General features: G+C 32.0%; 1 protein-coding gene across 1 annotated transcript; it reads right to left on the reverse strand.

Annotated features, from left to right (window-relative positions):
• Positions 1 to 1917: 1917 nt before the first annotated feature.
• LOC122857583 (sphingomyelin phosphodiesterase 4-like) lies at positions 1918 to 5205 on the reverse strand. Its single transcript, XM_044159827.1, has 7 exons — positions 4965 to 5205; positions 4300 to 4599; positions 3886 to 4220; positions 3336 to 3806; positions 2695 to 3274; positions 2361 to 2630; positions 1918 to 2257 (listed from the first exon to the last, which is right to left on the reverse strand). Exons 1-7 carry the CDS (start codon positions 4989 to 4991, stop codon positions 1949 to 1951), a joined length of 2292 nt encoding a protein of 763 aa, XP_044015762.1. The 5' UTR covers positions 4992 to 5205; the 3' UTR covers positions 1918 to 1948.
• Between the last annotated feature and the right edge of the window lie 6955 nt (positions 5206 to 12160).

Consider the following 12160-nt stretch of genomic DNA (forward strand, 5'->3'; position numbering starts at 1 on the left):
TTGGACATTTTTTATTTATTTTATAAATAAAATACATGTAAATTTATTTTCCAAAAATACAAATGTCTAAGGAAAAGCAGTAGCTAAGGTAAAGATGTAGCTAAGGAATTGAGGCTGCCAAAGTATTATGTTTCAAGGAAATAATTCTTTAGTCACATTAATTCCTTAGCTACTGCTTTTCCTTGGACATTTTTTATTTATTTTATAAATAAAATACATGTAAATTTATTTTTCAAAAATACAAATGTCCTAGGAAAAGCAGTAGCTAAGGAAAAGATGTAGTCAAGGAATTGAGGCTGCCAAAGAATTATGTTTCAAGGAAATATTTCCTTAGCTAGATCTTTTTTTTAGCTACTGCTTTTCCTTCGACATTTTTTATTTATTTTATAAATAAAATACATGTAAATTTATTTTACAAAAATACAAATGTCCAAGGAAAAGCAGTAGCTAAGGAATTGAGGCTGCCAAAGTATTATGTTTCAAGGAAATAATCCCTTAGTCACATTAATTCCTTAGCTACATCTTTTCCTTAGCTACTGCTTTTCCTTGGACATTTGTATTTTTGAAAAATAAATTTACATGTATTTTATTTATAAAATAAATAAAAAATGTCCAAGGAAAAGATGTAGCTAAGGAATTAATGTGACTAAGGAATTATTTCCTTGAAACATTATTCTTTGGCAGCCTGAATTCCTTAGCTTCATCTTTTCCTTAGCTACTGCTTTTCCTTGGAAATGTGTATTTTTAAAAAATAAATTTACATGTATTTTATTTATAAAATAAATAAAAAATGTCCAAGGAAAAGCAGTAGCTATGGAAAAGATATAGCTAAGGAATTAATGTGACTAAGGGATTGTTTCCGTGAAACATAATTCTTTGGCAGCCTCAATTACTTAGCTACATCCTTAGCTAAGGAATTAAGGTTGCCAAGAAATTATTTTTTAAGCAATTAATGTTGCCTAAAACATAATTTTTTGGCAACCTTAATTTTTTAGCTACATCTTTTCGTTAGCTACTGCTTGTTCTTGCGATTTTTATTTTTGTAATGACTAAAAAATATAATTTTTCATTTTTCGAAAATAAAATCCCCAAGGAAAAGATGTAGCTAAGGAAAAGATATAGCTAAGAAATTAATGTGGCCAGAAAAATTATGTTTAAAGCAACTTTAATTCCTTAGCTACATTATTTCCTTAGCTACATCTTTTCTTTAGACATATTTATCCTTCAAAAATTAAATTACATTTACTTTATTTATTAAATAAATGAATTTATATATAGGACAAGCAGTAGCTAAGGGAAAAATGTAGCTCAGGAATCAATGTGGCTAGAAAAATTATGTTTCGAGCAACATTAATTCCTCAGCTACATCTTCTTCTGGGACATTTTTCTTTTAAAAAAAATAGATTTTTTTAGCTGCATTTATACTTTAGCTGTATGCCGTAAAATATTAATTTATTCAATAATATTATTACAAGCAAGCGTGATATTTATTACGGCAAATACTCTAATGCTGAGGCTTTCAGGTTTATCAAAATGATTTACCAGTAATCTACCAGTAGACTACTGGTAGTTGATACCAGTAATTTTTTACTGGAATTCTACTGGTAGATTACTGGTAGTTCCTACTGGTAGTATCTACCAGTAGAATTCCAGTAATATACTGGTTGGAAATTACTGGTAGGAGCTACCAGTTATCTACCAGTAGTAGTTACTGGTAAGCTACCTGTAGATTACCGGTAGCATATAATCCTACCAGTTGTGGTTATCTGGGAAGTTCGTCCTCCTGTATTTTTAGTCTTCTTGGTATTAAATATATGTTAAAGCCAAACAAAATAAGGATTAAAAAAATATGTAATCTGAAAAAAAATAAACAACAACTTCAACTTCATGACTATTGGGAAATAAAATGATAACTCATTGAGTTTACACGCCATCCATATTATTAAATTTAAAAATTACATGCTGTTTCGATCAGTGTATAAAATGTCCAGCAAATAAGGCAAAATATATACATATAAGTGCCATACTCAAAAAACCGAAAAACCAGAATACTCAAGATTAGAATAACTAAAAAATTGTAACTCGCTAAAATTCTGAGAGACAATCTTGGAGACAATTCACTTTCTTGAGCAAGTGTAAAGCCTTTCGAAGTCCGTTTAGGTAGACATCTGACAATTGTTGGCGGTTGAAGAATTCTCTTGGCCATACGACCAATCATATCATTACGCCAATATGAATTTGTTATCTCACGTTCGTACTAAATAATTGATACATAAATTAGTGGAGTAATTGAAAAAGTTTTTTTTTTTGTAAAATAACAATAAATCAATATAAAATTGAGAAATTGAACTAAAAAATACCTTAGAGTTGATGATTTCACATATCTTATACAAGGTACGAACAAGAAAAGCACATTCGTTTGAACGTACTGGTTGTACTTCTGGATCTCCCATATACTCGATGTATCGAAATTGGTGACGCTCTTCTTGAATACGTACAAAAACTCCTGGCCTATGAGTATCAACACTTGAATCAAATTGTGATTGATGTGAAAAAGAAGTTGACAAAATACTATCATGGTATTCTTGATCTGCTACAATAGCAACTCTGGGAGTATCTTCAAGCCTGATCTGAAAAATATTAAGTGGTAAATAACAATGACAATGATTATGTATATAAATTTATGCTACATACTTGGAATATTTCAATAATTTGCTGTTGAGAATTAAGCAAAAATCCGGGTACTTTTTTCCTATCAGTTAATCCAATATCATCAGTAGAACTTTCTTCACCATTAAAAAATTCCCAAATTGTTAGGAAAATTTTTTTTTCCAGTCGTCTTTTTTCAAGTGCTTCAACGATACTCGTCGCTGTTAAATGCGCCTGTTTAATAGTACTTAAAAACCAAATAATTTTTGAAATTGTTGATTCAGAAAACATTGGATTGTACTTATAGTTAGGTCCTTCTAGTTCAAGTATTTGTTGTTTAACTATTGCACTCCACTGTGTTGCTGTTATCTTGCCTCCTCGACTAACATTAGCATCATCCATACAACTTTCTGTTTCTATCAACATTTCAGCTAAATGAGGTTGCGAAAATACCTTTGTAACTCGAAAAAGCATAAGAGCATTTTTCGGTGCAACCAAATCAGTTCTAATAAATCTGGGTAACAGTTGCTCAAATATTGCTGTATAGGCCAGTAAATTATTTGCTACAAACGACATCCATCTAGAAGGATCATTAATCTTTCCTCTTTCGTCACCTTCTAGATTTCTAAAATTATAATTTTTATAATAATAAAATATAACATTGTATAGAAAAAATAGCTATTTACCCTTCACTACAAAATTTTCGAACGTATCTCCACGGCTGAATAAAACTTAACCATGCCTCTAATATAAGTCGAAATGAGCTGTCAAGTGGCCAGTGATGAATAGCTTTTCTTAGAAATGTATAAATTTTTCCTTGAACTGATGGTAATATGATTCTTTTTAATTCATCCATTGCACTTTTATCACCTCTTGAACTGTTAGCAAATTCATGAAGTGTTTTAATAAACGCGCGAACGAGACGAATGTGTTCACCAGAATGGATGCTATGTCTTCGTGGTAAAGACGGTGGTAATCGAGAATCCAAAGGTGAAATTAATTTTTCTTCTTCGGTATACTCGAGCCAAAAGTCCAAAAAAACTTGTACAACTGTTTCACTTCGCCAAACTTGAGAAAGACATTGTTGCTGTGGTGTTCCTTGAGTATTTATCGAAACTGGTGAAAGTATTGTTCTTAAAATTCTTGGAGTCTGGAATCTATAGTTAAAACCATATCTATTATCTTTTAGTAATTGAGTTTACTTCAATGTAAGAATAGAAATCAATTTTTTCATACCTTTTAGCTTCGGGTGTCTGCATTAATTTTCGGGGTGGTATTTTTTTCACATATGGACCAATTAACGGTAATACTGTTGAATTATCACGTGGCAAAAAGTGTTGCAAATATAAATTGGCAAGTTGGACGTAAATTGTTTCCCAGTTCATCCAAACATTTTCTGTTGGCTGAAGCTGAAGCCAAGGATTTGTTAAATGATAGGCGAAATGAAAAATATAATATTCGTATGGGTTCATTGAAAGTACTTGAGGAAGACGTGAGCTTTGATCATCTTTTAATTTGTCTGAATAAAAAGGGGGAATAATTCCTTCTTCGAGCATAGTTCTTATTTTTGTCTGAAAGAATAATTATAGTTTTACACCTTCTTTTTAAATTGATATTTTAATATTAATCGTCAATTATGATATTTCTTACCGGCAGATATGAAACTGGAAAATCATACTTGAGATAACAGTCTGGGAGAAGTTTGTAGCATAGTGAAAATATGGGTCCTGTAGGTCCAAGGAAGTTTAAAAATGCTTCATACTCATGGGGATTTTTCGTAAGACTTATATTGTGTAGACCCCATCCAATTTTATTCGTCAGTCCAAATATTGAATCGATTAAAGCTGGAAACACAAGCTGCAGTTCTGCTGTGCTTGACTCATCTATGAGATTCTCCAGCTCCCTGCATCGTTCGATGAGCCGTAAATTGAGATACGCATTCATTCTTACCTGAAATATATTTTTATGCAACTACCTGTTATTTTAACATGTTTTTGAATGAGTTTAAATTTTAAAAATTTAACAAATATTCGAATTTTGATGGGTTGAAAGATTTCACAAATTCCTTGAATAGATAACAATGAATTCAACATAAGAAAATAGAAAAACATTCTAAATAATGGTAGTCGAATTTTTACCAAAGTGTATTATATTACGGTCACTTTTAGTTAGTGTTACTTGGAAAAACCTATGAATCAAATAAAAAACTATAAGTGCAATACAATAACTATGTGAATGTGATGAAAACATTATATTGATTATGGTACTAAATTGAAATTATGTATAAATCGAAAAATATAACTCAATGAAATTACCACTGCAACATCTGTTGAATTAGTCATTGTGATTAGATCTTCGTCATAGACCTCAGTTTTCTGGCAAATATTTGAGTTTTTACTGGTTCTTACCAGTTTTGGCAGTTTTTATCGGGCACCTCGCTTACCATTCACTATGGCGACTGAAGGACTAAATACAAGTTGACTGATGGCGCTTGTCAAATTTTTTTTTATATAGATTTCAGGTGTGTTCGTTCACTTTTCACACCGAGCGTATGCACGGAGCAGTGTTGGGTAGGTAAGATACCATGTAAGATACTGTATCTTACACCATTGGTTTCATACATTGAGGTATCTTACACTGCGTTCCCAGTGCCTCCTATGATTTTTTAGTGGAACCTTCATGCCACAATTTTTTTTTTATTCTATAAATACATGTCATTTATTTATTAAATAAATAAAAATCCCAAGAACAAGCAGTAGCTAAGGAAAAGATGGAGCTAAGGAATTACAGTTGCTGCAGTGGGTATAAGGAATTATTTTTTGAGCAACTGTAATTCCTTAGCCACGCATCTTTTCCTTAGCTACTGCTTTTCCTTGGACATTTTTATTTATTTTATGAATAAAATACATGTAAATTTATTTTTTAAAAATGCAAATGTCCAAGGAAAAGCAGTAGCTAAGGAAAAGATGTAGCTAAGGAATTAAGGTTGCCAAAGAATTATGTTTCAAGGAAATAATGTTGCTTAAAATATAATTCTTTGGCAACCTTAATTCCTTAGCTACATCTTTTCCTTAGCTACTGCTTTTCCTTGAACATTTTTATTTATTTCAAATAAAATTACATGTATATTATTTATTTGAGAAATAAAACTGTTCATGAAAAGTGTAGTTATGAAAAAGATGTAGCTAAGGAATTACAGTTGCCAAAAAAATTCTGTTTCAAGCAACATTACTTTCTTAAAACATAATTGTTCGGCAACATTAATTTCCGAGCTACATCTTTTCTTAGCCACTGCTTCTCCTTGGTATCTTATATATTTATTTAACAAATAAAATACATGTACCAACATATATCGAGCAATGACAGCTAATTGTCGAGTCGACAGTCGGTAAGAATGTTCAAAAATGGCGTCTCAGGTATCTTACAGTTTCTTACAGTATCTTACAGTATCTTACTGTAAGTGTATGAAACCTCAAAAATCGACCATTTACCCATCACTGCCACGGAGCGTATGCAAGGAAGCGCTAGCGTTTTGCGGTCATTTGAAGAAACTTTAGTAACAAAAATTTACTATTTATTTATTGCTAATTGCTATTCGTTTTTTCCAGCAGTCCAATTCACAGGGCAAATTTTTTACAATTTAGGGCCTTTTTTGCCGCTGATGGCGCTTGTAAAATTTTTTTTATATAGATTTTACATACAAAAGCTCCACAAGCGCCGCCAGTGGAGGAAAAAAGCCCTAAATTGTAATGCCCTGTGAATTGGACTGCCGTATTCACGGGGCAAAATTGTTCTCATTAGGGCTTTTTTTCTCCGCTGATGGCGCTTGACAAAATTTTTTTTATATAGATTTCACATAGAAAAGCTTCACAAACGCCACCATCGGAAAAAAAACGCCCTAATGAGAACATCCTCTGAATACGGGTGCAGTTCTTTCGCTCTCTTTCATTATTATTAATTGGTAATTTGTTCTTGCGTCCAAGAAGACTAGAAATACAGGAGGACGAACTTGCCTCAAAAAACCGTTCCGCTATATGGTCGCCGCATAATTGAGGGGCGCTAGTAGTACCTCGGTAACGTGCGCGACTTGTATCGCTTTTTTTTTACAATGCGCACAATACAAACATAGGGGACGTTCCAAAAATCACTCGGAAACTCGGAAGGTCAAGATTGTGATCATAGAAAATTTTTGATATTTTGTTGTGGTAGACATGATTTTTTGTTCATGTATTTTTATAGGCACAAAACAATAAATTATTATTGTTTAATTATTAATAATAATTATAAAAAATACTTTTCACAACTTTAATAAGTAACAAAAGTAAATGGCATATGCAATATGGCTGTTTTTGTTGCTTACAATATCTACAGTAACCTCTAGTTACTTTTAAGTTTATTTTATCTCTATATTTTTTCTTCTACTGCGCCGGTCCGGGTTTCCGAGTGATTTTTGGAACGTCCCCATACTCTGACAAACATTAATAGAGCATTATACACATGATGTTTGTGAGCACCCGTATTCAGAGGATGTTCTCATTAGGGCTTTTTTTTTCCGATGGCGGCGCTTGTGAACTTTTTATTTAGACAATTCATAATTTTCAAATGGCTGATATTTTTATAGTAATAAGATGCTTAATCGATAGCAAATCGTTTGTACATCATTATTTTTCGTTTGTCATAGTTCAATAATTTTTATTTTTTTAAATATTAATTAAAAACCATTGTACTATTCATCCCCTTGTTAATTAGTACTTGCGCATGCGCAGTTACAGTGGTAAACAATAACAGATATTGAAGTTTGATTTATTTTTTTTTATTAAATACTATAATGAATTGATAAGATAGTAATTTGATATTTACTTAGTTGTTGATTATTTAAAAAATGTTATTGTTTATCATTGTACACATTTTATTAATCCTCAACATTGCCCAACACCAACATGACACTTGGTCGTCATTTTTTATCAGTGTACTCGCGCATGCGCAAGTTCTAATTAACAGGGGGATAAATAGTACAATAGTTTTTAATTAATATTTAAAAAAATAAAAATTATTGAACAATGACAAACGAAAAATAATGATGTACAAACGATTTGCTATCGATTAAGCATCTTATTACTATAAAAATATCAGTTATTTGAAAATTATAAATTGTCGGCTATCTGGCAACTCCAAATATCCATTAATTAATTAAAATTAATGAGGGGGTTGACAAACAAAACTAAATATATTACAATCATCTACAATCCAAGTACAATCAGCTACAATTATTGTTTTTTTGTCGGCCCATTACTTGTCGGCTAACCGTTAATAAACTAAACGAAATTATATTCATTTATATCATTTACTATTGATATTTTAAAAATTGTTTATTGTTATCAAATTTATAGAATGAATTCAATTACAAAATGAATTGGATTTCTTGGATCTTTTCCTTAGCTACCGCTTGTTCTTAGTCATTTATTTATTTAACAAATAAAATACATGTTATTCGTTTTAGAAAAATAAAAATGTCCAAGGAAAAGATGTAGCTGAGGAATTAATGTGGCCAGAAAAATTATGTTTTAAGCGACATCAATTCCTTAGTTACATCCTTTTCTTAGCTACATTTTTGCCTTAAGGCCACTAGCATAATTTTTCGACCAAGTTCTATGCCATAGCACTTGTGTCACTATATCTTACTAAAAATTTACTAGAAAATGGCCGCTGAGGACTATGTTGAAAAAATACTGCACGCAGCATTTTCAGCATAGAACCGCTAACTTCACACTAGTTTTTTTGGATACAGCCAACATTAAAAAAATACAACAACAATGGTTAGCGTTATTAATAAATTTGTTTGTTTATATTTACACATGTATAGTACATATGTATAATGATTGACTATCAAAATATCAAATTGTCAACAAATATGAAAGGTTATATTTTTATTTATTTTTTATGTGTTTCTAAGCAAGTTGGTACAGCTGAAACAATTTCAAAAAACGGTTAAAACTCCGCCCGATAGCCGTTATATGTTAACTTTTTCTTCCATAAAGCTATGACATAGAACTTGGTCGAAAAACTATGCTAGTGGCCACAAGCCTTTAGCTACTGCTTGTGCTAAATATGTCACATCAATTCCTGAGATCTTTTTCAGGATTGTAATTCATTTTAGTTACTTTTGATGATAGTTCCAAGTTTCAACGCTAGAGGAAGATGTTTTATACAAATAGATAAAACTAAGGATGTTTTAAACTATGTTTAAGGCATGTGGCCACTAGCATAGTTTTTCGAACAAGTTCTATGCCATAGTCCATTTATTACCAGAAACATCTAGATTATTCCCAGTTATCACTGAAAAAGTCAGTTGTTTCTGGTAATAAATGGACTATGGCATAGAACTTTTTCGAAAAACTATGCTAGTGGCCACACGCCTTTAAACATAGTTTTAAACATGGTTTCAAACATTATAGGTGTGTTCGTTCACTTTTCACACCGAGCGTATGCACGGAGCGTATGCAAGGAAGCGCTAGCGTTTTGCGGTCATTTGAAGAAACTGTAGTAACTAAAATTTACTATTTATTTTGCTATGCTATTCGTTTTTTCCAGTTCTTTCGCTCTCTTTCATTATTATTAATTGGTAATTTGTTCTTGCGTCTGAGAAGAAATTATTAAATTAACAAAATAAACACAATGACTGAAAATAACGAATTTTTAGTAAATTTTAGTTACTAAAGTTTCTTCAAATGACCGCAAAACTCTAGCGCTTCCTTGCATACGCTCCGTGCATACGCTCGGTGTGAATAGTGAACGAACCCACCTTATGTTTTGTACATGCCCATCCCTGGTTATATATATATTAGTGGGTGCATTCCTTTAATAAATATTTTTTTTTCGTTTTGCAATTCCGCCCTGTAATAACGACTAAAAACTAGAAACAGAAACAACGACAAAAGTGATAAATTTCTCTATGTAATATTCCAGGCTTTACAGTTTACGATAATGTGTGGTACGAGCTATGTGACAATAACAAACGCAATCACAACAAGTCAATTTTCTATTTATTTCAGTTTGATATAAACATTGAACAGTTATCCATCTAATAATTGGAAGCCAAAAAAAATAATGTCATGTGCCAGTACTGCCACTAGAAGAAACATCTTTTTCCTATAAAAATTTGCCCTGTGAATTGGACTGCTGTATGGATCGTATTACAGTATTCTTTATTTCCATGACAAGAGAGCTCATTTTTATGCTGTCGAGCTGAGGCTCACATCGATGTATATACGTGATGTTTTGATGATTTTGAGCACCATAACCCTATTAAGAATGTAAACAAATACAGCTGCCAAATTTTCGAAAAATTAAGTGCTGCACCCGTATTCAGAGGATGTTCTCATTAGGGCGTTTTTTTTCCGATGGTGGCGTTTGTGAAGCTTTTCTATATGAAATCTATATAAAAAAAATTTTGTCAAGCGCCATCCGCGGAAAAAAAAAGCCCTAATGAGAACAATTTTGCCCCGTGAATACGGGTGCAGAACTCTGACAAAAAGTTTTCAAAGCGCCGCCATCGGAAAAAAAAGCCCTAATGAGAACATCCTCTGAATACAGCATCCGTATTCACGGGGCAAAATTGTTCTCATTAAGGCTTTTTTTTCCGCTGATGGCGCTTGACAAAATTTTTTTTATATAGATTTCACATAGAAAAGCTCCACAAACGCCACCATCGAAAAAAAAACGCCCTAATGAGAACATCCTCTGAATACGGGTGCAGGTGCTGGTAAAGTCAGTCAATAGGTGCTTTCTTTTGTGTATTTATTTTTTTTCACTTTAATGCACATGATCACGCACATGCGCATATTATGCAAACATGTGGAAAGAGCGGTGGCGTAGAACGAATAATTCTTCAAAAATAATAATTAACATATAACTGATCCAGCCCCTCATGTGCTACGCTGTTGCAAACTGACTTTTTGCTGACAGTGCATTGAACTGCGTATGCGCGCAAAAAATAGGAAAAAAAATAAACACCCAAAAGAAAGCACCTAATATTTTTCGCGACGATATTTGGAAAATGATATCGGATATATATCTGATATCCGATATTTGACGGCTACGGCAGTCCAATTCACAGGGCATTACAATTTAGAGCTTTTTTTCACCACTCACGGTGCTTGTGAAGCTTTTATATGTAAAATATATATAAAAAAAATCTTTAAGGCTTGTGGCCACTAGCATAGTTTTTCGACCAAGTTCTATGCCATAGCGCTATGGAAGGAAAAGTTCACATATGACGGCTATAGGGCGGCGTTTTAATCGTTTCTTGAAATTGTTTCAGCTGTACCAACTTGCTTACAAACACATAAAAGATAAATAAAAATATAACCTTTTTTATTTGTTGACAATTTGATATTTTGACAGTCAATCATTATATATATGTACTATACATGTGTAAATATAAACAAACAAATTTATTAATAACGCTAACCATTGTTGTTGTATTTTTTTAATGTTGGCTGTATCCAAGAAGACTAGAGACCAGGAGAGTCAACTCCCTGTAGTGGGGGATAGGCTGGATGGGACCAAAAACGTCGTAAACTTTTACACAGGGGCAGGCTTTATAAAAACGCCGTTTCAGCGCTGTTGTCGACCCACGAACCACGCACACATGTATTGAATATAATACATATAATACATATACTTAATAAATTAACAGTCTATTTAAATTAATTCCTTAATCACTTGCCACCAATATTTTTATTTATCATAAAAAATATGATATAGACTACAAATTAAATTATTTGGCTAAATCAATTATTTTATCATATATAAATTATTATATATGATAAATCAAAATATTGGTGGCAAATAATTGAAGAATTAATTTAGACTGTTAATTTATTTATTTGGTTCCATCCTTTTCTTAGAAAATATTTTCCATAATTAATCGATTGAATAGCTATTAGAAAATGTATCTAAGGGAAAGATCTGGCCAAATAAATTTATATGTTGTCTAGATTAATTTCTTGGCAACATTTTCTATAATAAATTAAAATATTTGTGGCGAATAGTTGAGCAATTTTTTTAGACTACGAATAATTTATTTAGCTACATCCTTCTTTTAGCAAAAATTATTACATACAATCAACTAATTGTATAAATTTAGATAACAAACTTGTGGCGTATTTTGATATCAAATTGATATACGTAAAATAGAACAAATCAGCATTAAAATATCAACAACAATTGTGAACAATTTTGGTTCACGAGACGCCGAAAGCGCCTCTCTGTGGCCAAATGTACAAGCCTTATTTCACGACATATTTTGTCCCATTCCCAATGTACATAGTTGACTCTCCTGGTCTCTAGTCTTCTTGGCTGTATCAAAAAAAACTAGTGTGAAGTTAGCGGTTCTATGCTGAAAATGCTGCATGCAGCATTTTTTCAACATAGTCCTCGGCGGCCATTTTCTAGTAAATTTCTAGTTAAATATAGTGACACAAGTGCTATGGCATAGAACTTGGTCGAA

The sequence above is a fragment of the Aphidius gifuensis genome, linkage group LG5, assembly GCF_014905175.1.
Source record: "Aphidius gifuensis isolate YNYX2018 linkage group LG5, ASM1490517v1, whole genome shotgun sequence".
Taxonomy (NCBI): Eukaryota; Metazoa; Arthropoda; class Insecta; order Hymenoptera; family Braconidae; genus Aphidius; species Aphidius gifuensis.